Source organism: Ammospiza caudacuta, chromosome 15 (genome assembly GCF_027887145.1).
Source record: "Ammospiza caudacuta isolate bAmmCau1 chromosome 15, bAmmCau1.pri, whole genome shotgun sequence".
Classification (NCBI taxonomy): Eukaryota; Metazoa; Chordata; class Aves; order Passeriformes; family Passerellidae; genus Ammospiza; species Ammospiza caudacuta.
The window spans coordinates 12,959,117-12,985,799 of record NC_080607.1 but is presented as its reverse complement, the minus strand read 5'-3'; the positions used below and the strand labels follow the sequence as shown (position 1 = coordinate 12,985,799).

Genomic DNA, 26,683 nt, shown 5'->3' with positions numbered 1-26,683 from the left:
GAGGAGGAAAAAAAGAAACACCAACTTTATTCATCAGGGACGTGAACTGCGCTGGGTGGGAGGTGACAGTCAGGCTGTGGAGATCTCAAGGAAGGGTCAAAACAGGACTGAGCAAAGACACAGGGGTCATACACCCAGTTCCTAAAGAGATTATGATGATGTTAAACAGTCTCAGAACACAAAATAAACCCCCAAGTTTTCTCTGCCCAGCTCAGTTCTTCAGTCGCGGGCCACTTCAGTGAGCATCCACGCTAAGCTGGGCACATTAATCCTTGTCACCACTTAGCACTCAAGTGTGAGAAACAAACAGTCATTTGTGAGGGAAGGGCCATTGTTAAACCCTTGAGTTGAGCCTGGTGTGTGAAGAACACGAATTCAGAACAATGAGGACAGTACAGCCAATTCCAGTGGGAACCGATGGATGTTGAAGTGCCTGAGGCAGCCCATGACACATCCCACATCCACCAGGATCACAGCACGATCCAGGTGCTCTTCAGGAGCACAGACTCACTCCCACAGGCTTCCTGAAGATGTTCATCTTGTTTGGTTTTGCTGTCTCGCTGTGTTTCTGAGGCGTGTCTGCAGCAATGTGAAATCCCACACAACCTGAACAGCTCTGATCATATCTTCTTCAGTCTCAGATTTTCTTGCTCGTTTGGCAGCCTGACCCTGCAGATCAGGCACTGCCCAGGCTGACAGCTTGTTTTTAATCTGTTCTTAGGGTAGATAAAAAAGAGAGTACTACAGGAACCTTTTCATTAGAAAAATTACTCACAGAATAAAAGGAAATTGGTTCTTTAAATTAAAAAAAATTGGCGTCCTTAAGATACTGGCATGAATTGCAAACTATTTTTGTTTTAAAAAAAGGCCTTTACAATGCAGAAATCCCACCAGATGATGAAACCAGCATCTCTGAGGCAAGGACTGGCCACCACCAAAACAGAATGTAACCAAGGGGAGAGGACATCCTTCCTGTCCACTTTCCACATGGCAGGGAAGAGCATTTGGCTTGCCTGGCCTGCTTCCAGCCCAAACTCTGCCACTGCAGGGCTGCACACTGGGCTCATACAGGTCCTGCTCCTTGTGCTCACCCAGGGCACAGTCCAACCTGGATCTGGGTCCTGAAGTTTTTTAGTAAAAGGACCCATGCTCAGTGAGCCACCTTGGACAGAAAAACCCGACTGATGGTGGCAAAAATCACAAGGTTCCCTGTGGAGCCGTTCCTGGATAGGTTTGGGAATTCTGTTATGCTGCTGGCTTATTCCCCCAGCTATGGCACTCTACTTGTGGAACCAGGCAGCTTTCCATGCCAAGCCAGTGGGTTTGGCTACAGCATGGCCTGGGATACTCCAACAGTCAAACTGCTGAAATCTGATGCTCCAGGCTGTTGGTTCCACCTCTGAGCTGTCAGTTTTCTGTCCCTTCCTTACACTAGGGCTACAAAGAACTTGCTCCCCCCAAAAATGGAGTTCTCAGATAAATCCCACAGTAAAAACCAGAAGGCAGAGAGCAGCTAAAGCACTTGACCTTTGATGTTTTCACCCAGCCATGGTTGGGACCCTGCCTGCACCTGTGCTTGGCAGGTGGCCACAGACAGAAGCCACAGTTACAGGCAGGATGTGGGGCTGTCCAAGCCCCCTCAGCTGGTTTGTAGCCAGCAGTGTTATCACCTGAGCAGCCACAGACTCTGGATGGAGCTGCTGCTGCAGGGAAAATGAAGGAAAGAAGTGTGCAAGAGAGCAGAGAATTGTATCTCTTGTAGCTAGGCCTCATCCAAGGCCCAACTCACTGAATGCTTTCAGGGCTGGACGGATGTGCACTACTCCCCCTCCCAGAAGAGCTCAGAAGCATCCAGAAACTGCTGCTTTTTTGCCCAGTTTTAGGCTGAGCAGCCTGAGACCCAGCAGCGCAGGACAGCTCATCGAGACTCTGAGGCCAGGAGCACTAGGAGGACAACTCCTGCAGTCCAACACCTTCCTCAGCACCTAGAACTCAGTCATCTTCTTGTGGGTGTCTGCTTTCTTCTGCTCCCGCTGTAGCCTGGCTTCCTGGGCCTGCAGCTGCCCCAGCTGCTTGTGGGCATTAGCCAGCTTCTCCTCCAGCTGAGCTGCAGCAATGCTGTGCCTGAAAGCAAAAAGCACAGTGACAATGTCATCCTGCATGGTAAGATCAAAAGAGGGTTCCATCTCAGGAGGGTTTGCCCTTTCCTGTAGGATTAGCCCAAGGGATCTGCTGAAAGCCAGGAATAACCTGATGCTCAGCACTATCTGGCCTAGAGAATGTCCTCCTGGGACCCTCAACAGCAATGCTGCAGGAGTGGGCACAAGAAGGACTCCAGAACCTTTCCTCAGAGAGCTCCTCTCTTTGCCACAGCCTGAATTCAGACACATCTGCCCCAGACACATCTGGCAGTGTCCACGCTGGTCTGAAGCACACACTGAACTCTCTCCTCCACTTCCCCTTAAGTCCCATCCAGACACACTTCACTTGTTCCTCCCACACCTCATTCCAAGCCCACCCCTCCCCAGAAGCACCACAAACTGCATCCCGAAGAACATCTTCCTACCTCCCGACGTTGCGCGCCAGGGCCTGCTGGATTCCCCTGATATCCCTCTGCGTCTGCTCAATCTTCTCCGTGGTCTGGAAGAGGCTGACACTCAGGGCCTTCTTGGTGCTCTTGCTGGCATGGTAGATCTCTTTGCTGTTCCTCTGGGGCAGGGCCACCCCCCCAGCCCTGTCCCCGGCGCTCTTCCCACGCAGTTTCTCGTTCAGGAAGTCAAAGACGTTGCGTGGGGCCTTGCGGCCGCCCGGCTGCCCAGAGCTGCCTCCCTTTACCCGGCATTTCCTCGATTTGCCTGGCTCCAGCTTCCCCTGCTTCTTCTGCAGCACCTCAGCACACTGGTCCAGGGACTTCCCTCGAGGGAGCACCACAGCCTGCACTGGCTCCACTCTGCCCTCGCCATTCTTCCCTAGGCCTGAGGGGAGACTCCGAGTCATTACAGCATCCCCCCACCACAAGCTCACACTGACAGACACAAGCTTAAAACAAGCTAAGAGGCTTTTGAGGTACCAAAAGTTACAACTTCTGTCCAAGCCAAGGGCACCAGGAAAGGCCAGGCCAGAAGCCTTTCAGAGCAGGAGATTTGTGATTCCAAGCCCGAGGCCATCCGTCAGGCCGGTTTCTGTGAAACCAGGTTCAGCCTCACATCCTCAGCTTCTCAAGCCAGGTTCTGCTTCAAACTGGTTTGGTTCCTCTGGGAGAACCCAAGCCAGGCTCTGCTTAAAACTGGTTTGGTTCCTCTGGGAGGACCGGAGACACAGAGGCCCTCCCAGAGCCCCCAAGGCTCGATGCAATTTGGGTGGGAGCAGCGAGTTCAGCAGGCTTTGAAGTCTGTGTCAGGCCAGGAGATGCATTAGCACAGACATCAGAAGCTTTGCAGATCAGCTCCCCTCCACCTCCAGCCTTTGAACATTCTACAAGGTTCTCACAGCTTTGATCATCAGCCTGACCCTGCTCCCAGGTGCCTCCACTGTTTGCCATTTCCATACAGGGCTTGGTGCCCCACATGCCTGTACTCCCATGAAATAACTCATCCCTCTTCCCTCCAACACTGCTGGGATCTACCACATTGCTTGAGCCCCAGCCAAGTGGCCTTCAGCACAGCAAAGTTCTGGTTTCAACCAAAATCTTGGGTTTTTCTTACCAGCCCCAGGAGCCCCTCTCCCCTTACCTTTTCCAAACTCATATCCCATCTGAACAAGCAGTTTGGAGCCAATGCCACGAGTATGGGCCTCCCAGCCACCAAAAGAGGAGCTGCAGGCTGGGGTCCACTCCCCATTCTCTGGAACTCCTGAGTCTATCACTGTGAAACACAAGAGAAGAATCAGTGAAACAGGATTGTGAGTAAAGCTGCTGTTTGCAGCATCCCTCACAGGACAGTACAATTCAATTCTCCAACCCTAAAAGCATTTGGTCATGCTCCAGCTTTACTCAGTTCCTACTGAATTGTCACCTTCCATGAACACTACACAGGAGTGGCTGAAATGTGAGGTTTCACTTGATTTAATGCACATACCATCTCCCAGATCCAGGCAGAATCACCCAGGAGTTTTATGATTCTTTTCCTTCCTTCCTTCCAGGATGGTAATACAGAATAATGTATACATCTGGGCAGAATTTAACACAGTGACACCTAATACTTATCCTTTGTTTCCTGTCTCTGGTATGAGGCTCCTCCAGGCCATAACATTAATTTTGTGTTATTAGGATCCAATAACCTCTGTCAGGTTAAATGTAAAGAGCTCTAGGACACAACTTTGTCCCTGTGATGCAGCTGTGGCACCACCAGAGGGACAGTGCTGCCTGTGCACTTTCCAAGAAGTCACTTGGGTGCTCTCTGTGTCACCTTTCAGCAGTAAAACAGGCATGGCTGTTCCTGCAGCCTCAAGGCACCAGAAGGACCCAACATTTCCTTGGGTCCCACATTCCTGAGTCATGGAGCTCCCAAGGATGAGAAATTCTGATTCACTTATTAACTCAGCTCAGCCAGACATGTAAGAATGAGGCTCAGAGCCTGGAATTCCAAAATATCACACCCTCTTCTTCCTTGTGTGGGGAGTTCCCATGGAAACCTCCAGCCTTCATTAGCCCAGGGATTTGCACAAAACAAAGGTTTTAGTTTGCAGTTATGGCAGAACAGCCAGTTACTGTTCTCAATCTTTCAGGAACACATAAAGAGATCTGGTCTTCTATCAGAGGTGAGACACTCAGAGTGAGAGCGCCAGGACAACCAGCCAGTCCCACAGAAAAGCAGAACAAAATCCCAAGTCACTTTTGCTCACTTTCCCCCCACTCCCTTACCTTTGGCATAACCAGAATCATCCACACTGTCCTCATCAGACTCGCCAGATTCAGCAGCATCTTCACTTCTCAGGGGTGGGATGACACTGTCCCCTTCCACCACGGCCTCCTTGAGGAGCAGGGAGTCAAATTTCACCGTGTAGTAGCCACTGTCCACATCTACAGAGGGAACAGCAAGGACAGGAGCTGCAGCACATGGGGAGCTAAACCAGAGTCAGCTCCAGCAGAACGACACAGGATGGGGGGAGGCCCAAGGAACAGCTCTAGAAAATCCTGGGTTTAATCTGTGATTTTTATTTCTTTCTGGGAGGGGGAAGCACCCACTGCAATGAAAAGCTATTTCCACAATGCCTGTGTTGATACCCAGAAGTTTCTATCTGCAAATCAAGAAAGATGGGCTGCTGAGAAATGGAATTAAAGAGAAATTGGACTTGCTCCCTTCTGACTTAATAACAGTTAAAAGAAAGATGGAAAGAGGGAATAAACCCTTCCCCTTCCCAGGACAGAGGGAAGCCTGTATCAGCAGCTGCAGGGCAGGGCCAGCTCCCCGGGTTTTTGTTTAAACAAGACCAGATTATTGCCATTCTCACCTAGCAGACATGTAAATTCCTGCAGCCCCTCCCTGGAGCAGTTAATGACCCCGCAGTCATTTCCTTTCCACATTCTTGCTCTTTATCTCCTACTTCCCAGTCAATTCTCTCCTCTAGCCTGACAAAACTCAGCCTGTTTCCTCAGCTAGGTCAAGATTTTGAGTTCAGGGCAGCAGCCACACAGTTTATGGTTTTCTGTCATTAACCACAGCAGCCAAGTTTTAGATCCACACAAACCTCAGCCTCCCCCGTCCCCCTGGGCCCCTCACCGGTGATTTTGGCCGTGTACCAGATGCCATCAGTGTGCTTGGCCAGGCAGGCTGAGCCCACCCCCAGACTGCTCAGGTCGGGCTCCTGGAAGGGCTGCAGCTCCTCCACCGACACCACCTGACCATGGGAAAACCTGCAGGGAAGGAGGAACAGGAGGTCTCAAAGGAAAATCCCTTCCTTCCTTCCTCAAAGGAAATGCACACGGGTGTCAGGGCTGAGGAAGCTTCACCAGAATTATAATTACAACAGCACGTGGTCAAACTTCCCTGAAGTTGCTCATGTTGCACCTTAAACATGTTGTTTATGTCATGGGACAAAGAATGCAGCTCACCCCAGAGAATTAAACTTCCTTGCTGGTGACACATCCAATTAAAAAATTCATGGATTTGGGGATAAATGGGATCAGAGACAGGCAGGGCTCCAACCCAGCACCTTCACAAAGGTGAGGTTCACAGCCCAGCTCCAGCCCAGCACCTTCAGACACCACTGAGGCTCATCCTGGGGAAGATCACCAAAACTAGAGCCCCAAATAGATCCCCAAAAACATCCAACCCTCCTGTGCAACTGGAATATGTGCATTACCCACAGACCTGGGTGTTTTGTTTTAAAACACTCCATCAGTTGTTAATTCAGCCACTCAGTTATGTAAAACCTCTGCACCTTTCCCACAGGATTTTCCACTTCACCTGTGCATCAGCTATAGAGAGCAGCCAAACTGATGCCACTGCTCCCCACAGCACATCTCAAAAACACCAAGGCACAATTTCTCTGGGTGACAAAGGCACACAGAGCACTTGGGGAGGAGGTTTGTGCCTCTGAACCCTCCCACTCCTCTCTCTTTACCGACAGTTCTCCTTAAATCTGCACTTGTCGTCCAGGAAGAAAGGGCAAGGCTTCAGGGACTTGTGGGTGGGGTACAGGTAGAGCACCCTGACCCCTGCAGTGCCATCCTCCAGCTCCTCTGTCCCCACAATCATGGCATTGTGGTACTCCAGGGTCCCCCAGGAGCTGTAGTAGGGGGCTTTAACCTTCATCCCACTCAACTCCTCCTCCTCCTCCTCCTCCTCACTGCACTTTGATTTGCATTTATCCCCCGTTTCTCCCTCTCTCTCTGAGGAGATCCCGTTGTCATCAGCTGGAGGCTCCTCATCTGTTCCAAGCCCAGCAATGGCTTCCTTAAAAGCAGCATATTCCTCATCTTGGGCAGAGTTCTCCAGGTGGGAATCCTGCCCTGGGAGAGCTGCTGGGGAGGAGGAGGAGGCATCTGTGTCCAGAGTGGCCAGAAGTTTGCTCTTTTTCACAGCCACCAGGCTCGACTCGGTCAGTTCTATGAGCTGCTTCAAATCCTCCTGCAGCTGGATCAGGTCCGAGTGCTGCGATGGGTCCTGGCCCGCCCCCAGCGCCAGCTCCACCTGCTCCAGCTGCGCGTTGTAGGTCTGGATCGCCGCTTCCAGACTCTCTTCATCCATCCTCAGCACAGGAAAGGCGCTGCTGCCCGCGTCCTCTCCACGAACTCAAAACACATTCAGAGTTCACTCAAGCACTTCTGGATAACAAGTCCTCGCCCGCAGAAGCGACATCTACCCGCCGTCCCGCTCTTTCCCTCGGGAATGACCAGGGCGATGCTCCTGCGGGAAACAGGCGGCAAGAGGCGACGGGAGAGTCCGAGGAGAGGCCGGGCCTGGCCCTGCCCTCCCCCGCCACGGAGTCCACTCTCGCCCACCGGGCTCCCGCACGGCACCGCTCCTCCCGCAGCCTGGGCGCTCCCTCAGCCCCAGGGCTGCAGCGCCTCCCTGAGCCGCCACCGCGCCCTCAGCCACCTCAGTCCCTGCGAGCCGCCTCCATGACAGCCGCCATGACACCCCCACTTCCGGCATCAGTGCCTCCACTTCCGGCTGCGCTGGCAGCGCGTCAGCCGCTCCGCACTCGGAGTACCCGGGAGGCGCTGCGCATTCTGGGAGTTGTAGTCCCCAGGCCCCCTTCGCCCTGCCATCTTAGCGGCGACAGGACTACATTTCCCAGAGTTTCGGGCGCGGAATGGCGGCGGCTGGTGGCGGTGGGGAGTCGTGAGAGGCCACTCCGGCTCCAGCGCTGACACCGGCACCAGCACCAGGTGAGGGGCCGCGGGCCTCGGGCTCGGGTTCTTTTCCTCGGGAGCTTGGGCCCGGACCTGTCGCTGGTCCGGGACGTGGCGTGGGGCCATGAGGGGGAAATGGCGCTAGGGCCGGTGTTCTACTTCAGCCGTCACTGCCGCGGCAGGGCGGGAAGGGCCGGGCCGGATCTCCCGGATCTTGTGGGGCTGGAGGGATCTGCCGGGTCCGGGAGGATCTCCGGGCTTGGGGAGGAGCAGGCCGGCGGTCGGGATCAGTCGCTGTCCCGAGGGGGAGCGGGCCGGGGTTCCCCCCCTGTCCTGTGGGGGCGGCAGGAGCGCCCCGGTCTCAGCTGGGAGCGAGGGGTGGCTCCGGTACCTGTGGGATTGAAGCCCCGTGAAACCCCCGATCCGATTCCTGCTTTGGAACACTTTTATTTCCCTTTAGGTAATGGTATTTGACTTCAAAGTGGTTGTTTAACCACGCGCTGCCTCTCAAAGGCTCTGCCTTGGGGTTCCCTTTATCTGGGTTTGAGCACAAGGGTTGGTGCAATGGCTCTGAGTCAGCTGCAGCGCTTGGTGCCAGAGCTCCCTGCATCCCAGCCTGTGTGCACATCCAGCTGGGAGCTTCTGCAGATTCTTGCTCAAAATACCTGTTCCTTGTGTTTGTGTGAAATTCACTTCATTTTCTGTGGGTCTTATTTTACTGCAAGAGGTGTCAAAGTCCTTCCTCAGTTCCCTTTTAAACCCCAAATTTGATGTTGAGCTTTTTTCGTGATCTCTCTTAGATCTCTGATTTTCCTGGAATTACCTAAATATGAGATTTACTGATAAAAGAGTAACATCATTTATTTGTTTGGCGTCATGGCACGAGAGGCTTTGGGAATGAGCTGTTTGCTAATTGATTTCCTGGCATTTGTTGCAGGAGCAGGATGTATACACTGCTGTCAGGGCTCTATAAATACATGTTCCAGAGGGATGAGTACTGTGTCCTGATCCTGGGTTTGGACAATGCTGGTAAAACTGTAAGTGCTGTTTATCACCCCGTGGAGGGGCACACACAATCCTAAACATCCTCCAGGGATAAATCTTCCAACAAGGGTCAATCTCTCTTCAGCTGTGTCCTGAGTTGCTTTAGTGATGTCACACCAAGCAATCAACTTTTCCTCATTACTTAAATTTAGTACAAGCTCTCAGGGATGTGGCTGAGGCTTTGGTAATCCCATAATCACATGTGATCCCTTCTTTCCTTGCTAAAATAGGGAGCAAGAAGAGTGGTTTGTCCAAAATTAGGTAGGGCAGTATCTGCTCCAGCAGGATTGTGCCGAAATGAAAAGGGTTTGGGGTAGGATTACTCCAGCCAGTAAAATGTTTGACAGTAAATACTTTTCTTACTCTTTTTCAGACCTTCCTTGAACAAACTAAAACCCGATTTAACAAGAACTACAAAGGGATGAGTTTGTCCAAAATCACAACCACTGTAGGCTTAAACAGTAAGTAAATCCACATGGAATTTTTTCAGCTTTCTTGCACAGATAGACACAGATAGCTGTTTTTTGTTTGAAATGTTTAAGAATTCAGAAGGGCAGAATAATTCCTGGGTGCTGAGATTGTATCTCCCAGCTGTCCAGGTCTTTTTGTAGAGAATAAAATAGACTTTCTTAGCTTAGGAGGAGAAACTCTTGAAGCAGTAAAACTATTAAAACTCCAGGTATCCTATTTCAGTGCTATCCTCAAACTGTATTTCCCTGGAGTTCATTCCCTGGCCCAGTTCTGGAATTATTTGCACTGATGCTGCTCAATATTTGTGATCACTCAGTGCAGGTTTTGCTGTGTTGTTGCAAGCAGCTGCTGCCTGTGATTTGCTCCCCTACAAGCCTGTCCCACCCCAGATTTCTGAGTGGGGTGTGCAGCTGTCTGTGCTTTACAGCACCCATAGTTTTCATTGGATTGCCCTTTCTTCATTCCTTTTTTCTAGTTGGAACTATTGATGTTGGCAAAACTCGGCTCATGTTCTGGGACCTTGGTGGGCAGGAGGAGCTGCAGTCACTTTGGGACAAGGTTAGAGATGTGGTTTTGTTTTGTTTGATTTATAAATATTTGATATTTATTTGAATTAATGTTTGATTGATTTTTTTTTTTTTTGCCCAGAGAAGCTGTGGCTGCCCCATCCCTGGAAGTGTTCAAAGCCAGGGTGGATGGAGCTGTGATCAGCCTGATCTAGTGGGAGGTGGAATGAGTTGGAATGAGATGGTTGGCCCTTTCCAACACAAACCATCCTGTGATTCTGTGATTTCTTTTAGAAGTGGTTTTGTCTCTTTTAGAGCTGAACCACCACAATCACTTGGTAATCACACAGGCTTATTGATAACCCCAGTATTTAGCATTAACACCTTTTCAGGGATTCCACTATTTCTGTGCTTAATATTTGCATTATTGCTTGCAGACAGCAATTAACAACCCAGATCAGGGGCTGTGCCATAGAAAAAAGCTTTGGGGGGACAAAAGCTTTTCCACCTGGTGTGTTGATCAGGCCTGCAAACAGAGCAGGCAGCACAGGCTGTGTGCCTCCTCTCTGTCCAGGCACACTGTGGATACAGCTGCCTCCAACTGGTTGATCTTCTCCACATGCACCAAAACTATACCAAAATCAAGTCAGGAAGAGGAACAAGTGATCCTAGTGCATTGACACCAATATCTGTGTTCTCCTTCCAGTACTATGCTGAATCTCATGGGGTGATCTATGTTATTGACTCCACTGATGAGGAGAGGCTCTCTGAGTCCAAAAAAGCTTTTGGTAAGTACAGTGTGAACAAAATAGACCTGGAAGGTTGTATCAAATGAAACTGTAATTCAAGAGGGAGTTTCTGGCTTCATCCCTCTGTCCAGAGAATCTGTGCCAGATTGGAAGTTTTGTACAACTTCCAGAACTGGCTAAACCTGGTTTTGTTTCTGTTCTTTGTAGAGAAGATGATTACCAGTGAAGCTCTGGAAGGGGTTCCCATTCTGGTGTTGGCCAACAAGCAGGATGTAGAGGTAAAATAAGGAGGATTTACATAAATGAGCAAATAAGCCTTGGAAAGGTAAACTCTGTATTCATGTTAAATTTGTTCCACAGTCCTGAGCTGATCCTATGGTACTTTCCCACCACTGGAAATACTTTGAATTTAGTTATATTTTTTTCCTTTCTCCTCCAGCCCTTTTTCAGTGCCATGAATGAGCTTCCTACAGGCACATAGTTCTGAATTCTTTCTGTAAACAGAACAAACTGCACAGCTATGGTGGGTCTTTCTTGTACCGTGACTGGCTCTATTGATGCTGTTTATTCAGAAAAAAAAATGTTTAGTGCACTTTGTTTATGCTGCTCTTTGAAAGCTCAGGAATAACACAACAGATGTATGTGAAGCAAACCATCCTTTCCCCATAATTGGATAAGATCTGTTCAATAAAACATTTGTTTGTTGTAGAGCATTCCATCAGTGACAGCACTGAATGGCAAGGAATGCTCTTTTCTGATAATTTGAATTCTTTCCAGTGTATTCAGAGCTATAAAGCTCTTGGTTTGGGTTTGGCAGTTCGTGGGTGGTGCAGTGTTTAGGTGACACATCCTGGGCCATCCTTACCTCCCCCAGCATGGAAAAAAAAAAAGAAGAGAATGCCCAAGGTAGACGTGCTGGTTTTCTTGTTTTCCTCCTGAGATATGACCCTGGATTTGCAGGACGGCAGCTCCAGGGACTGGTCTGTAGATGGAGCCAGAGGTTTGCAGTAGGACTTGGAGCAGCCGGCCTTGCAGTTGGGCTCTCTGTTCCAAAGGATGCAAATACTCCTCAGGTTCCTCCTCTGCACTTTCCACTTGTCCGAGCGATTGCACTTGTGGAAACACGTGAGGCTTCCATAGAAATCACTTGGCTCTAAAGCAGGGTTTCTTGAGTACAACACAGATTAGTCTTTGGATGATCTAATTTATCTGGATTATCTAGTCTTAGAAATAAGAGAAATGGAATTCCATGTAAAAGCATAAGATCAGGTCTGAACTCCTGATTTATGGTCCTGACTTTGCTGTAGTCTCTGGAATATGGGGAAATTGTCTGTCTTTTTTTCTGTGGAAACCAGAATATTGACTCATTTCTGTACAACCCCATAGCTTTTCTGCAGGAACAGTCTGCACTCTTGCCTTGACCTGTTGAGGATAAGATCCAAACAGTGACCTGGAAATTTGTTCCAGTTTCTCTTTTGGTTGTATATACACCCTTTCTTACAGGCTGCAGATGCTGGCTCTTCTGAGACTCTGACTAGACTAAAGACAAATAATTGAACAATTGGGCTTCTTTAAATTGCTAGAAAGAGCTGTTTGGAACAGCCTTTGAAATGAAAATCTGGCTTCTTGCTCCCTCTGGAGGGTCCAAGACGAGCCCACAGACTTAGTGCCTTCATGCAGTTGTAGAGCTACAACAAGAGATTAGCAAAGCTAAACCCACTGGAGGTTTGCCTGTTTGTAAGAAATACCTACACTGGATATTTAGAGGTTCACTCCTACAGAATGATCTTGGTTATGGAGCCAGCAAAAAGCCATCAATGTCATTAATAAATCACTAAGGGGATTATAGCCTATTTTTCAGTAATTACTGAGGTTCTCTTAAACAAAATTGAGAAAACTCAGTAGCCTGTTTATCTTCCTCTGATTTAGCAGAACTGAAGACCTCTGGGATAAAACTGATAATTAGCATTGATAGAGATTTTTCTGCTCTGGATCTCCAGATATAAAATTGTAGGAAATTCTCACCAGCATCCCTCTGTCCTGAATCATGATAAGGGAGGATAAGGAGTATCTTAACCTCACTGGTATTTGGAGATTAAGGGTAATTCTTGATGATGATATCTATAGAGGCCAGCAGAAGGCTTGTGGTCAAATTCATCAGAAATAGAACATCTGACATAGTTTGTTTTTTAAGTGTACGTTCTGTTATCAAGATAACGAAAGTATTGATGCAACCTGAAATTGCATAAAGTGTTAGGAATTCTGCTGTGAACCCCAGGGTACATTGTGTCCTCTCAGCACTGCCAGGCATGAGTGGTATTTGGTCATTCCAGGAGATAAAATATGGCCATTGGCTGCAAAACACCAATTCTAATTCTCACAATACTGAGTGTGATATTTTATGGTATCAGGAGAATGCTTTGTGTTCAGCAGGGGCTCCAAAACTGGATTATTTTATAAATAATTTAAAAACTGAGTTAAATGCATGTTGGATGAAGGAATTTGTGTAGGTTTTTAAAGGAACTATTGCTTTGTAGGAGAAATAAATTATCTAATATCTGCTAATTCCTGTGAGCTCCCTTTGAACTCAGAATGCCACTTTTGAAAATATGGCTTATTGCAGAAAAGCCAGCAATATAAGAATTGATAATTGCTGTTTTGATGTGAATACAGCTGTTGAAAGGTTTACACAAGGTATATATTTCTGTGCTTTACAATGAACTGTTACAATTTGAGCATAGAATGTCTCATTATGCAACATTATTCAAAATACTGGAAAAGCATGACTTGTCAAAACCAGCATCTGAAATTTAACAATCTGAAAATTACTGGATGCTGTATGATGACCCATGTCTGGGAGGAAGTTTTGCTATCCTCATCTAATGATAAATTTTGAAAATTCAATTTGAAATCTCCAGAATGTTGAAAAGCCTCCTCATGCCTCTGGAAAACATAAGAAGTCATGGTGAGTAACAGAGTACTCACTTCCACACAGCTGTTAGAGAACAGACCTGCATGAAAGTCATTCTAGTTTCCAACTGAAGACCTCCCACAGCTTCCCTGTAAAATTAGTTTCCATTTAAATAAAGTGGTTTCAATTGAGGCTATACTATTCCTTCTTTAAATTTAATGAAGCATAAATTTTAATTTAAAATAAACTCATATAAAAGTAGTCCCAGACCATAGGTCAGGTGAGTCAGACTTTTTGTGAAATAAGATTTTATTTAGGCAATCCACCTTGCTCTTGTTTCTCTTTTAGTTCCATTCTGATGGTTGATTACTCTTGAGATGACTGAAGAGCCTCTACTTGAGATTTTGTGCAGGCTTCTGGATTTATCCTGACAGGAGAGCAGGCAGCAGCACTGTCTTTGCTCCAGTGGATTTGGGAAATGGGCAAAGGCTCTACAATGCTGCCTTTATTGACTAAAACTTGCCTTGCTGTTTGATAGATTTTTAGGTGTGCCATTGCTGAGTCTTACTTTGGGTAATGCTATTCTGAACCCTTCACAGGAGGAATTTGGTTCAGTCCTGGCTAAATTATGCCTGGAGGAGCCTTCATCAAAATCTGTTTTCCAGTGTGTTATTTTGGGGAAACTGAAATGGAAATCTGGTTTGTCTGTGTTGTGTGTGAGGTTCCTGTGAACTGCCTGAGGGATACCATCATTCCTGAGAGGTCACTGTGGATTGTGCTATTGTAATGGAGCACTCCTCATGGGATCACAGAGCCAGCTTCCCTTCTTTGCCCTTGGCTTATGGGTTTGCAGCTGAGCAACAAAGCACATCTGTAAACAAATACTTTGTAATGTGTCTGGGGAGAAGGGGAACTTGGAAGGCACAGCTGACATTTTCCCCTGAGCATGAGAAGCTCAGGTGCCCCTTGCTGAAGTGGTGGAGAATCAGCCCCTGCTGTCACATGAGATTCCAGTTCATGGCTTTCCCTGGAACACTAAAACAAGGCATTGATACTTTGGTGTCACCTGTCTGCTGTGCTGCTCTGTTTCATCTCAAGGGGAAGTGATAAAATGATGTTCCTCAACATAGGATTGGTGATGCAGTGGCATCCTGCTGTGACAGTGTGAATGGTGCAAAGTCTCCTCAGAAGCAAAACTCCTCCTGATGCAGATTTCCATGGAAAGCCATGACTGGGTAGCTCTGTGAAGGTGGGGCAGGCCACAGCTCTACCAGAAGGTGGGAAAGGGAAGTTATAACAATGGTTTATTTATACTGGGAGATAAAAAAGGCTGTAATTGTTAGCTGTTCTGGGAAAAGTGGACTCTTAAAGGCTTCAAGGATGGGCAAGGTGAAGGATGTGGGTTCTCTGTGCTGCTGGGTACGTGCAGGTGTCCTGGTCTGCTGGTGGTGTTGGGAAGTTCATTGCCTGATTGCTTTGCTACCTGTGCTAGTAGAAATTGAATCAAGATGGCATGACTGTGCTCTCTAGTGTTACTTTGTACTTTGAACTCTTTGTCTGATTTATTTTAAAATATTTTAAAATGTATCATTCAGAAAAGGAGAAGGAAAGGTAGACTCAAGAAGAAGAAGAAAGCATATACTCAAAAGTATATAATTATACAATGATATTCAACTCTGAGAAGCTTCAAGTATATTTCAAGAAACATTTGTTCAATTTCAGCTGCCAAGTCTCATTGACTGAAAAAAACAAAGATGTGGAAAATAGCTCAAATTACTGACATGCTTCTCCTTCCCAGTTGTTGGGTAATTGGCGTGTCTGGGGCTTTGGGTTAACCAGGAGCATTTGGACCTGCCTTTCTTACTGGGCAGTGGACACCATACCAGGCTTTTACAAACCAGTAACGAATGGTTGCTTGCTTGGTTGCTTGGTTGCTTGTAATTTCTTGCCCATCTTGCAGACCTACTGGTTTGAATTCCAGCTCCCAAGCCCAGTCTGACTCCCTCTAAAGTTAGTAATTGTTGTTGTTGGTTTTTTTTTAATTAACTGTGTATCCTGTGGCTGACAGCTCATCTGTATGAACTGCACATTTTTCTCTTGTCAAAAATCCTGATCTAAATTGTTGAGGGTTCTGCAGAATGATGTCAGTAACGTTTTTGGATACAGTTTCCAGGTCACTGATTGAAAGGGCAAGTTTAAAATGCAGCTGAGGTCATAAGAAAGTACAGTCATCGAAAGCTGCACAGTTAATGGAGCCATGGGCACTGGATGAATTGGGTGTTCTTAAACTCCTTGCAAGCCATTTCTTAAGATCCCTTCCTACGTATAAGCAATGGTATCTACCTCTGTTGTCCACAAAAATGTCCTGTATTTAATTTCTCCAGAATCAGTGTTTTGCAAATGGATGGCTGGTAACAATTTTCATATTTCTGTTCTCTCAGAGTTCACAATTCACTTGGCCTATCCTCAGGACTCACAGAGGGTCCAGTTTGGCATTTGTGTAAACATTTGTCCAAAACATGTATGTGGGCCTGACTGAAGGTTCCAAACACATATTTGAGACTTGTTGAAGGTCCAAAGTGTCTTTGCAGAGAGGAGGGAAGGTGAGCTGGTGGCCAGCTGAAGTGCTTAAATGGCTTGTCCAAGGCTTCTGAGGGAAAAATGAACACTGAGTGCTCAGGGAAGTGCAAGTCCAGACTTTAGTTGAGCAGGTTTGCTTTTGTTGTAACTGTAAGATTTTTGTGGTGACACTGTGATTTATGTGGGGAAGGTAATCCACTGATTTACTGGGGGGTTATGATTTGTGTTGTTGTTCCCAGCAGCCTCCTGGCAGACTCACAGAAGTTCAGGACCTGCTGGGGATCAAGAGCACAATTACAGAAAATGTGCTGCATTCAGTGCTGCCAGTGTTTTCTCTGAGTGCAAACAGAGAAGTGCTGGTGGGACATGGGTAATGCTAAGGAGTGTGCTGAGAGCTGAGGAAGAATCACAGCTAATTTTGTGAGAGTGCCCAGGATGCTGGCAAAGAGCCAGCTGGGCTTGTGGCAGGGACAGTTTCAAAAGGCTTTGTAAATATTAAAGCTCTTGTAGTGTCCTGGTAAATATAAACTGTTGAGCAGCTTGGAAGGGGTATTGTTAGAGGATACAGGTTGTGCTCATTTTCAGGACTGTTTGCTTAGAACTGTACAGATTAGGGATCAGGGAGGTGAGGCAGTGTGTGTGCTGTCAGCAAACAGCATTGTCTTTGTTGAAAAAAGAGTATGCTCATTTCTTTGGAGCCTAAACAGGTGAATTTACTCTGTGGTGGGTGAGTGGGTTTATTCTGATAGCATTGCATCCTGACTGATACAAGACTGCAATCATGGGAGGATTCATTGTGGAAGAAGATCACCATATGTCTTGTGGCACAAACAAGCTCTACTTTGGTTCCCTTTGCAGACTTGTCTGTCAATACCCGATATCAAGACAGCATTTAGTGACTGCATTAACAAAATTGGGAAGAGAGACTGCCTGACACAAGCCTGCTCAGCTCTTACTGGGTGAGTATGAGAAGGGGTAGACTGAGAGTTTGTTGACTGAGCAGCTGTGGGGTGTCACACACAGAGCAGCACTACATGAGTTATTAAGCCTTGAAAGGGAGCTGTGCTTCCTTCCAGCACTGACAGACACTTGTTCAAGATTCTTGGACTTGCACCAGCTCAGTAACTTCATCTGTCAATCCTGCCTGTAGAACACAATGACAGTGTATTCCTGGCTGAGAGCAGTGGGACTTGGAGGCATATTTGTTGTCCTGTATCGTCCCTTCTCCTTACACAATAATCCCTGCAGATGTTGCTTTGCTGCAGCTGCTGGTTTTTAGGTTAGAAGTCAGTTGAAAATGCCATTGTTGATGCCTGTACCAGAGGAATGGGTGGTGCTTCACTGCTGCTGCCATAATTATGTTTCTGCTTTCATATTCTTTGGCACACAGATGAGCTTTGTGATGGGGATGATATCACAGTTTCCAGGAGTCCTCTTACATGGGGATGCCTGTGGTTTAAGATTTAATGACTAAAACAGACCCTAATTTGGGCTTAGTCAGCTGCACGCCACGACCGTGACCAACCCACTGGATTCTTGGGATCTCAGCATCATCGTTGCGTATCGAGGCTCGCAGTACATTTGTTCTTGGTACTTTCAGTCCTTTAAGTGAAAAGTGCTACTTGGCATAAATCAAAAGTTTTGTTCCAGTTGATGGAAACACTCCTGGCTGAATTACTGCCTGGGCTGAATCTAGAGCTTTGAATTTTTTTTTTGTGTTATCATACAAGCTACTGCAAAGGATAACAAAAACTTCCTGAACCATGAAAAAAAATCTGTTGTCTGCATTGCTACAAATCACATGCCATTGAGCAGCTGAATAACCACAAGAACAGTGTTCAAGCACTGACTGGAAGAGAAGTATTAGATAATAACCTTATTTGTGCAAACTTTTCTAGTTTTGATCTCTGTGGAATTTCCTTTCAAAATTCCAGTTTGAGCTTGCACTAAAAGAATAACTCATGGAAGTCATGGCTGGGGAGCTGTGCAGACCAGCAAGGTATTGACTTGCTTGGCAGTCCCAGCACAGATGATTACACAAAGCTGGAACCAAGATTGCAAGATCTTGTACAACTAGTGTGAGGTTTGTGGCAAAGTGACCTCAGACCAACTGTCAGGTGGGTTTGATGCTTGTTCATCCCAAGATTTCCACAGAGTTGGTGACTAAGTTGGGTGTAGACTTGCACAGACACCAGAAAAATAAAGGATAGAGGTATATGTTGCTGAGCTAAAAGAAATCAGATCCCTATTGTTTACCTATGTGCAAAATAACACAGAAATGCCAGCAAACAACTGTGTAGAGCCCCTCCCTTCCTCATGTAAGGGCTCAGTTAGGGCCTGTATGATCCATGTTTGTGTTCTTGTTGTTGCTTTATTTTAAAACCTTGTCTGCTTGCCTTCCTTAGCAAAGGGGTGAACGAAGGGATTGAGTGGATGGTGAAATGTGTGGTGAGGAACATCCACCGCCCCCCAAGGAAGAAGGACATCACGTAGAGCTCTGAGCCAGCCAAGCAATGGACAGTCTCTTTCCACACACTTTTGTGTTCCCTTTGAAGAAGGTGATCCACTGGATTCCTATTACACCTGATTCTTTCCTAAATTTGGAGACAAATATTCTCTTTCTGTGTCTAAAAAACACTTGAGCCAAGGATTCCAACTGGGTGGGGGGTGGGAATCTCTTACATTAAGTATTGTCATTGGCCTCTGAGCATCCTATGTAGCAACCCACACGTTGTTGCCAATGCAAAAGACTTAATTTTTCTACTATCTTACTTTGTGATTCCTGATTTGTGAGTCTAACAGGCTGGAGGCTGGTGACATGAAGGAACTCCTGAAGGAGATGCAGAGGTGAATGTTGAAGGGGAGGAACAGCCTGGGGAATGGCTGTTCCTCCTAATTGCCAAGATCCTTGCTGCTCCAGCCCCATGTTCCTGCAGGGTGTTACTGGCCCTGTTATGCTGCTGTTTGTGTAGTGGGGAGAGACAGCATTGATTAGAACTTGATTTTCACTCGGGGTGTTGATTCATAACTTTGACCTGTGGTAAAAGCAGATGTGGAAATCAGCAACTGCATGGTGGTCATTGGATTGTGGAATTGCTAATGTTGGAAAAGACCTCATCAAATCCAGCTGTGCTGGCTGAAATGGATTTTCCTACCAGGACCCCGATTCCAGAAGCACTGCCTTGCTCTGACTGCCAGTCTCTTTGTGCACTCTCTTTAATCCTAAGAGTAATTGAGATCTTCTGGAACTGGAGTGAATCAAGGCCCTCTGTGTGATCTTTCTAAGCTGAAATCAACCTCTAGACAGGAAGAAATCAATATGCAATAAAGCTTCCTACTTATTTGAACTTCCCTGGCTGAAACAGTGGTATTTGGGAATAGCAGTACTTAGCCTAGGTTTGTTTTTTTTTTTTTTATTATAGGAAAAACCGGAAAGGCAGGACTCAAAAGACAAACAGTGCTCAGTGCTTACATCACCTACTCAGCTAGATCTGCTGATATATCAATATCTTTTCCCTGAATATGAGTTTTTAGGTGAATTTCATGGTGGTTTGGCAATGGGTTTTGCTCTTCTGCTGTTTTATTTACTCCTGGCACCGGTGAACGTTCTGTGCTGTTTGCTGACATAAAGAAGGGGCCATCATTCAAGCTGTACTTGAGCCAGTCCATAGTATTTGTTTAGTCTCTTAGTTGGCAACTGTCAAAGAACTTTCTGCTGAATTTCCTGCATGGAACTCTCAGATGTTTTTTGAGAGAGAACATCAATCATTTGCTCACATTTGGGTTAAAGCACAAAGGCAGCTGGGCTGTATCATTAAATTCATGAAGTCAGCAGAAAAAAATGCAAACTGAAGAGCAGAATCTTTGCTTCTCAGCAGGAGTAAGGCTCCTTCAGACCTAGGGAGTCAGTCAAGTAATTTTTCTTGTGTGTTATGTGAATGTGGAGGATCCCTTGGAAATCACTCACCCACTGTAGGAAGTGGCACTTTTGTTGGGTGCTGCAGGGCTGAGATTTTCAAGAGTACTAAAGTTTTGGAGAACCAATGGCCTTTGATTATTAGGAGCATCTCTCTCACTGGGTTCTTTTAAAACACTTGGAAAGCCTGGGTGTTTTCAAGGTGACTTTGTGGCCCTGGCTGCTTTGGTTGGCAGAGTTGGTATTGACAATGAAACTGAAGATGTAAAACAGTAACTAATGAACAAAAGTACCTTGCTGAGAGTCAAAACACTTTAGTCAAGTAGTTTGAAATGTCTATTCTTTAGGACATGAGGAATTTTCCAAGATTTCCACATACTGTTTTCAGATCTCTTGCTCTCTTTTTTTCCCTGGGAAACCAGAAATGACAAAACAGTTTCTAGACACAGACTGCTTTGTGGTCCATATCAGCAGAGTGTCTTAAAGCCAATGTTTTGACCTCAGGATTCCAAGTTCTCAGGCGGGGGAGAGTCATTTTCCCAGAGACATGCCCAAGCTGGGATAGGTATGCATGAGTGTGCTCTGGCTACAAGAAATCAGGGAGGATTTCTCTGAAACCACCAGTGTAAAGTTCATTCTAATTCAAAGTGACCTACCACAGCAGCATCCCAGCAGATGGGATGTTTTTTATATTTTGATCGGAAATGTAATGATTTTTCACATTTTATACTCACAGGAAGCACAGACTTATTTGAAATGCTTTTTTTGTTTCAAGTAACCCCTCTACCAAACCTCAAAGCAAGAATGTTTCTGAATTCAAAGTTCAAATTTAGTCAGTTTTCCAGATTTTTGATACATTTGCATTGGACTTGTTTTGGCCATGCCTGTTCACAGCAATGAAATTGCCTGAAGAGCTTGTTTATCTTCCTAAGGGGATACAGACTGATCATCTGCACTTTGCAATCCCTCTTCCCTTTGGCATGCTGTCCATGAGATAAAGGTAAGAGTTCAATAACTTCAGCAGAGAATCCCACTTGCCTTATTTGAGCATGGACAGATGATTACATTTCTCTCACCCGTTTGGAATTCTCTCACCCATCTGGAATTTCCTATGCTAACATTCAATAACTGGTAGCAGCAAGAGACAAGAGCTGAAAAACCACTTCTAAAGCATTTCTTTGAGTCCCAGTGCTGCCTGTGTGCTGGCAATTCCATCTTCATGTGGAATTCTGGAAGGATGCAGAGTGAATACTTTTGGCTGGTCTGACCCTGTCCCGTCCCACAGGGACATGTGTGTCGCAGAGGTGCTGAGGTCACAGCTCATCCCACTTGCCATGACATTCTGTTCCACAGAACCATGGAAAATGCCAAGACAAATCAGACCCAGCTTCAGAGTAAGTCCAGCATCTTAGTCCAGTCTCTGGCTGCTAACATCTTTCTCAGAAAATGGAGCAAACAGAGGCCCTGGCCATCCTTCCTACTCTGACAAACTGAAATCAAGCCGTCATCATGAAGTGGACTTAGTATCCAGTGCTGTAGGATGGTTTTATTGCTAACTGAGCTATTTTTAGTCTCTTCTTCCTTACCATCCTGCTTGTGTACTGCTGACACAGCCAGCAAATCCAGCAGGTTTTTCTTAGGGAATGGATCTGCTGATACAAGACAGATCACAATCTTGATGAATGTCTCCAGCTGTGATGTTTTAGCTGTATATGAGATTGTTGGGTTAGTCATGATTTCCAGAAGTGTTCTTGATTAACTGACTCTGAGCTGGTAGTACAGATCTGGAAATGTAAGGCTCAGCTAGAAACCTGCCTTGAAGTACTTTTGGAGGGTTCTGAATTGATCTAGTATTTCCCTGGATTTTTAACACTATCCTGGGATCTCTCTCCTGGCAAATGGTGTCAAGGAGAGAACTTATAGAGAAAGACTGAGTGGTGCTGTCACTGCACTTGACAAATATCTTTTTAAATAAAAAAAATCTGATTAATGTGGGTGGTAATTCCTGGCACACAACCAGCAGTGTCCACACATCAAGGACAGTGAATCCTGCCTCCCATGTCCAGCTCTGCTGCTGCTCCTCAGCTTTTGCCCAAAGCAGCACCACAGGCTCAGTTTGCCTTCACCTTTGGGGCTGTTTTCAGACTCCTGAGTATTTCTCTATAGATTTCCCAAGACCAATTTGAACAATTAATGAAAACAAGCTGAATTTCCCCTGCCATGCAGACAGGTTCTAGGCTGGGTGACCTCTCACAATTCCCTCCTGGCAGTTTTCTACTCTAATTTCTCTCCTGAGAGATCAGGGGGAGTGGTGAGGTGCCAAGAGCCTTTCCCCTCTAGTGAGTTCTTACAATGGATGCTAAAAAACTGGAGCAGGTGCTTTTTACACTGGAATTTTATAGCATCTGGAAATCCCATGTGAAACATTCGTGGTGGATAACACGTTGTTGTTTACTTGACCTTGGGTATTTCCTGAAACTTTATCCTTGAGTTTTGTTCTTTGTGCTTCTGCAATCCCTAAGGGAGTTGTTTCTCTGCTCGTCTGGTAAAACCAGCTTCCATGACAACTCCTGGGGGCTTTCCATTCACTTCTTTACACACACTGAAGTTTTTTTATTCCCTGACTGCCTTCATGATGACCTATTCCCAGCTCTCAGCAGTGTCTGCTCTCAAATCACTTCATCTGCACAAATTACTTCCGATCACAAGCGTTCATCCATTACATCAGAAGGGAGTGATGCCTAAAATTCCTGGTAAAGCAACAAACTACTACTAAAAAGAATCAGACCTCATGGAAAATGACACACATCAGGTGCAGAAGACATGGATAGCACAGTGTGCACTAGCACTGGGGGAAAAAATTACCTAAAGGTTTTCCATAAATGAGATGCTTGTCAGCTGGAAGAAAGGAGAGGAGGAACATTGGCAGTTCCAACTACACAGTGCTGGAATTCTGCCTGACTTTTTTTTAACACAAAATCAGGGGGCAGGAATCCTCATTCCTTCTTGGGTGCACTTCTTCCTTAAAGCTGCTGATGCCAAATGAAGTTTCAAAATTCCTGTGTTGTTATGAGAGTCCTCTTGAGTATCACATTCCTCACATCTCTCTTGAGGCTGTCTGTGCAGTCCCACCTTTCCCACGTGTTACCCAAGGTAGCTGTGAAGATGAGGCAGTGGATACATTCACTTCAGAACACACAGGATCCTTTTCTTGAAACAAAGCCCTTCTGCACCAATATGTATTATTCTAACACTGCTAATTCATGACTAGTAACTTCTTTTTGTGCTTGGCCCACCTTGTGTAGGCTATGCTTTTGCCAAGAAAGGTTGGATTGGATGATCCTTGAGGTCACTCCCAAGCTGGAATTCTGGGATTCTGTGATTCTTCATCATTTGCAGAATATATCCTTCAGCTGAACACATTTCATGCTAAACATTTGGAGGAACTATGCAGCCTTAAGCCATCTGTATTCAGCACATACCAGTAGCACTACTCTGAGGGCAAACTAAATTGACTTGAAAATTAAGTGTATTCTTAAGTGTTTTCCTGAAACAGGAACCTCTGGAGTGGTTTCTGTTGCATTGCAGTTCAGTTCATAGCCAGGAACTCCTCTGCCAGTTCTCAGAGAACCTGATACTATTTCATTAGAGATTTTCATTAGAATTTTTTTCCTTCTTGAGTCAGACTCCTACGAAGAATAAAAACATTCTATAAGGCCGTCATAAGGAGGAATAAGCAATTTGCTGTTCCCAGAAGCTGGTGTAAGGCACAGCACCTCCTCACTGCCTGTAACAGTAACAGGCAGAGGAATGTATGGGCAACTCAGTGTTTCAGAGAACCATTAAATGTCCTGAGTTGGGAGAGGCCAACAGGGATCATCGAATTCAGCTCCATGCTGGGCTTTTGCTGGGTTTGGTGACCAAGGGCTTTCAGGTGGGCTCTTCTGCCAGGGGAACAAGAGGACCTGGGGCATACTGAGGTGTATCCTGCCCTGTTGAAAGATTTTTCTCCTCTGACAAAAACAAGACTGATTTTTAACCAAGATATTGGCATTACACATGAAACCCCCAGTCCTCACCACCAGCAGGGCTTTGCCCTGCAGAGACAACAGTGGGAGCAAAGGCAGCTGTAGCCTCCTGGAAAGGACAAACCTCAAAACCAACCAATCCCACATGGCAAGAATTAAGCTTTCCCAGGGCTGTCCCCACACCCTCAGCATGATGGAAATTTTGACAGCTCATTTCCATGCCGTGAGCAGAGGCAGGATTATGGAATAGCCCACACCACAACCCTGTGAGTACTTGTGGTGTGTCAAAGGGCAGGGGATCTCTGCAGACAAGAGGTGCTGAATCACAGGTAAGGCTGTTCCTCCATGACATGACAGCACACAACACCTGAAACTGTGTGAAAGGAGAACTTGGGCTTGATATTCTCAGAGCTGATTTTTCCTTTCAGGTTCAGAGTCATGAGGTGGGAAATGTACACTCCTATTCTTATCTCCCAAGTTTCCCAGCTAAAGGGCTCTCAGCTTCTGGGAAGATCAAAAGAAGTTCAATAAATCACCTGCCAGGCTGCAGTATCACAGAAGGAAGTGGAGAGACAGCAATAGAAACCAGCAGTAAGTAATCTGTGTGATTTGACCAAAGCTGAGCAAGCACATTGGATCAAGTCCCTGAAGCCAATCTGGACTCTTTTTCTGGTGCCTTGCACTTCCCATTCAAAACCAGCCTGGAATCCACATGCCTGAGGCTCAGCAGCACTGACCACCCCACACACATCCCTGCTGAGCTTGTGTCCTCGCAGCCATAGCTGGGAAGTTGTCATTTCTTGTGTTTCCATAGGAAAATCATCAAGTCTCCCATGTTACAGCTAAGTCACCACACTGCTGGAGCTCCTTCATCCTCAGACCAAGCACAGGATCCTGGGGCACTGGGTGGCCCAGGATGATGCTTGGGTGAACAACAAAGGACAGTGACCTCAATTCTCCCCACCCCCACATGGCACTGTGAGGTCTGGGATCCCCAATGCTGCTTAGTCACTTGGACACAGAGGGTTTTCTGCCCTTTTCCCCTAAACATTGTGCAATTATAATTGTTTTCAAAGTAAACGAAGAGTTGCTGAGGGAAGACTCCTGTTGACTCAGACAATAACACGTCAAAGGCTCTTGGTTCTAGACAGGGAGAGTGTTGTGCATGGGTATTGTAGTTGTAGCCATGGCTTTGTTACTGAGAAAACCCTTAAGTTAAAGGGCACCTTTATTAATAAATTCAAATTTTATTGAGCTAAGAGGAGGCAGTGCCCAGACCTGATCACTAGAGCCCAGGCAGAGCAAGGTCAGGGGAGCCAAGCAATGTCTGACCAAACAGAATCACAGAACATCCTGGGTTGGGAGGGACCCACAAGGGTCATCGGTCCAACTCCTGGCCTCACACAGGACATACCAAAATCCCACCCTGTGCCTGAAAGCATTGTCCAAATGGTCTTTGAGCTCTGGTTCAGGCTTTGGGCTGTGACCACTGCCTGGGGAGCCAGTTCTAATGCCCAACCACCCGCTGGGAGAAAGATCTTTTCCTAAAATCCAGCCTAAACCTCCCTTGACACAGCTCCAGCCATTCCCTCAGCTCCTGTCACTGGTCACCAGAGAGCAAAGGCCAGTGCTGCCCCTGTAAGTGACCCTTTAAACCTCCCAGGGCAAAACCAAGCTGTCCCATGAAGGGCAAGTGGTGTCCCAACACTTGCTTGGAAGCAAACTCTAGGAAGAAGTGAAAACTCCAGCATTGTGCTCGTTAACTACCTCTGTACTACCACTGTGCCCTGTAACTACCACAAGAAACCAAGTCCAAGTTTTTCTTAAAAAAGACAATTACATGTTAGTACTTCTTTAGCTGCCTTTGAAATGGTTGATTCAGCACTACAGTATTGTATGAACAAGCCTGTTGAGCACTAATTATTCTTGAATAATTGAATTTACTCTGGGGGATGGTGATAAAAGGTACTGTCATCTGTTCTCAGCTTACTCAGCAGCAGGTGGCAATAATTTGCTTTTTTTAGAAGGTGATTACTCCAAAGACATCTCAACACCTTTGGTATTGTGGAAGCTGGGAAGATCATCCCCTTTCATAGAATCACAGAACAGTTTGAGCTGGAAGAGACTGTTAGGTGAGGTCTGAACAGTAACTTCTATTTGAGTTGTACTCAATTACAGGTTTGTGAAGCTCACAATGCCAATTGTTCATCTTTAATCTGGTTTTGCATCTAAGCCTCAAGAAACTTTGCAAGCTTCATCAAAATCCTATTAATTCCATATAAATCCCCACCCAGGAACTGCTTTGCCAGCATTGCTGTAACCTAAGAGATTTCAACTTTCTCCTCAGCAGACCCCAAACCATCTCCCACTCTCGTTCTCCTCCTAAAAACAGACAGCAACTGAATTTCCACCCCAGGATCACCCTCCCCACCCTCCCTGGCCACAATTTCCATGGTTCCCATTGCCTGTGCTGGTTTCCAGCTGTCCCAGAGGGGTTTGGTGCCATTACCTGGATTTAACAGGATTTTCTCCACCACCAGCAGAGTCAGGGACTGGATCCTGAGTCTGGGAACGGGTCCTGAGTCAGAGAGAGAACCATAAATCTGGACTTAACCACAGTTCCAACTCTGCTATTTTGCAAGGGGGACAAAAAGGCCCTTTGGGGACCAACACAGGCAGC

The 26,683-nt window shown here is 46.4% G+C and overlaps 2 protein-coding genes across 2 annotated transcripts; one reads left to right on the top strand and one right to left on the bottom strand.

Moving 5' to 3' along the window:
* Window positions 1–7,549, bottom strand: ZGPAT (zinc finger CCCH-type and G-patch domain containing). The gene is made up of 6 exons (XM_058814644.1): window positions 6,565–7,549; window positions 5,721–5,854; window positions 4,862–5,020; window positions 3,732–3,863; window positions 2,567–2,975; window positions 1–2,124 (listed from the first exon to the last, which is right to left on the bottom strand). The coding sequence occupies exons 1-6, from the start codon at window positions 7,188–7,190 to the stop codon at window positions 1,986–1,988; spliced, it is 1,599 nt and encodes a 532-aa protein (XP_058670627.1). The 5' UTR covers window positions 7,191–7,549; the 3' UTR covers window positions 1–1,985.
* A 206-nt stretch (window positions 7,550–7,755) lies between these two features.
* ARFRP1 (ADP ribosylation factor related protein 1) lies at window positions 7,756–19,406 on the top strand. Its single transcript, XM_058814659.1, has 8 exons — window positions 7,756–7,834; window positions 8,736–8,835; window positions 9,216–9,303; window positions 9,789–9,871; window positions 10,526–10,607; window positions 10,776–10,846; window positions 16,918–17,018; window positions 18,465–19,406. Exons 2-8 carry the CDS (start codon window positions 8,743–8,745, stop codon window positions 18,550–18,552), a joined length of 606 nt encoding a protein of 201 aa, XP_058670642.1. The 5' UTR covers window positions 7,756–7,834; window positions 8,736–8,742; the 3' UTR covers window positions 18,553–19,406.
* The last annotated feature ends 7,277 nt before the right edge of the window (window positions 19,407–26,683 follow it).

Bases quoted from the DNA above. Each gene is read 5' to 3' on its own strand.
- ZGPAT (XM_058814644.1), bottom strand. From the start codon at position 7,190: ATGGATGAAGAGAGTCTGGAAGCGGCGATCCAGACCTACAACGCGCAG. The intron at 2,976-3,731 runs GTAAGGGGAGAG...GTCTCCCCTCAG, and splicing joins GGGATATGAGTTTGGAAAAG to GCCTAGGGAAGAATGGCGAG. The intron at 2,125-2,566 runs GTAGGAAGATGT...TTTTGCTTTCAG, and splicing joins CTGGCGCGCAACGTCGGGAG to GCACAGCATTGCTGCAGCTC.
- ARFRP1 (XM_058814659.1), top strand. From the start codon at position 8,743: ATGTATACACTGCTGTCAGGGCTCTATAAATACATGTTCCAGAGGGAT. The intron at 9,304-9,788 runs GTAAGTAAATCC...CCTTTTTTCTAG, and splicing joins AACCACTGTAGGCTTAAACA to TTGGAACTATTGATGTTGGC. The intron at 9,872-10,525 runs GTTAGAGATGTG...TTCTCCTTCCAG, and splicing joins TGCAGTCACTTTGGGACAAG to TACTATGCTGAATCTCATGG.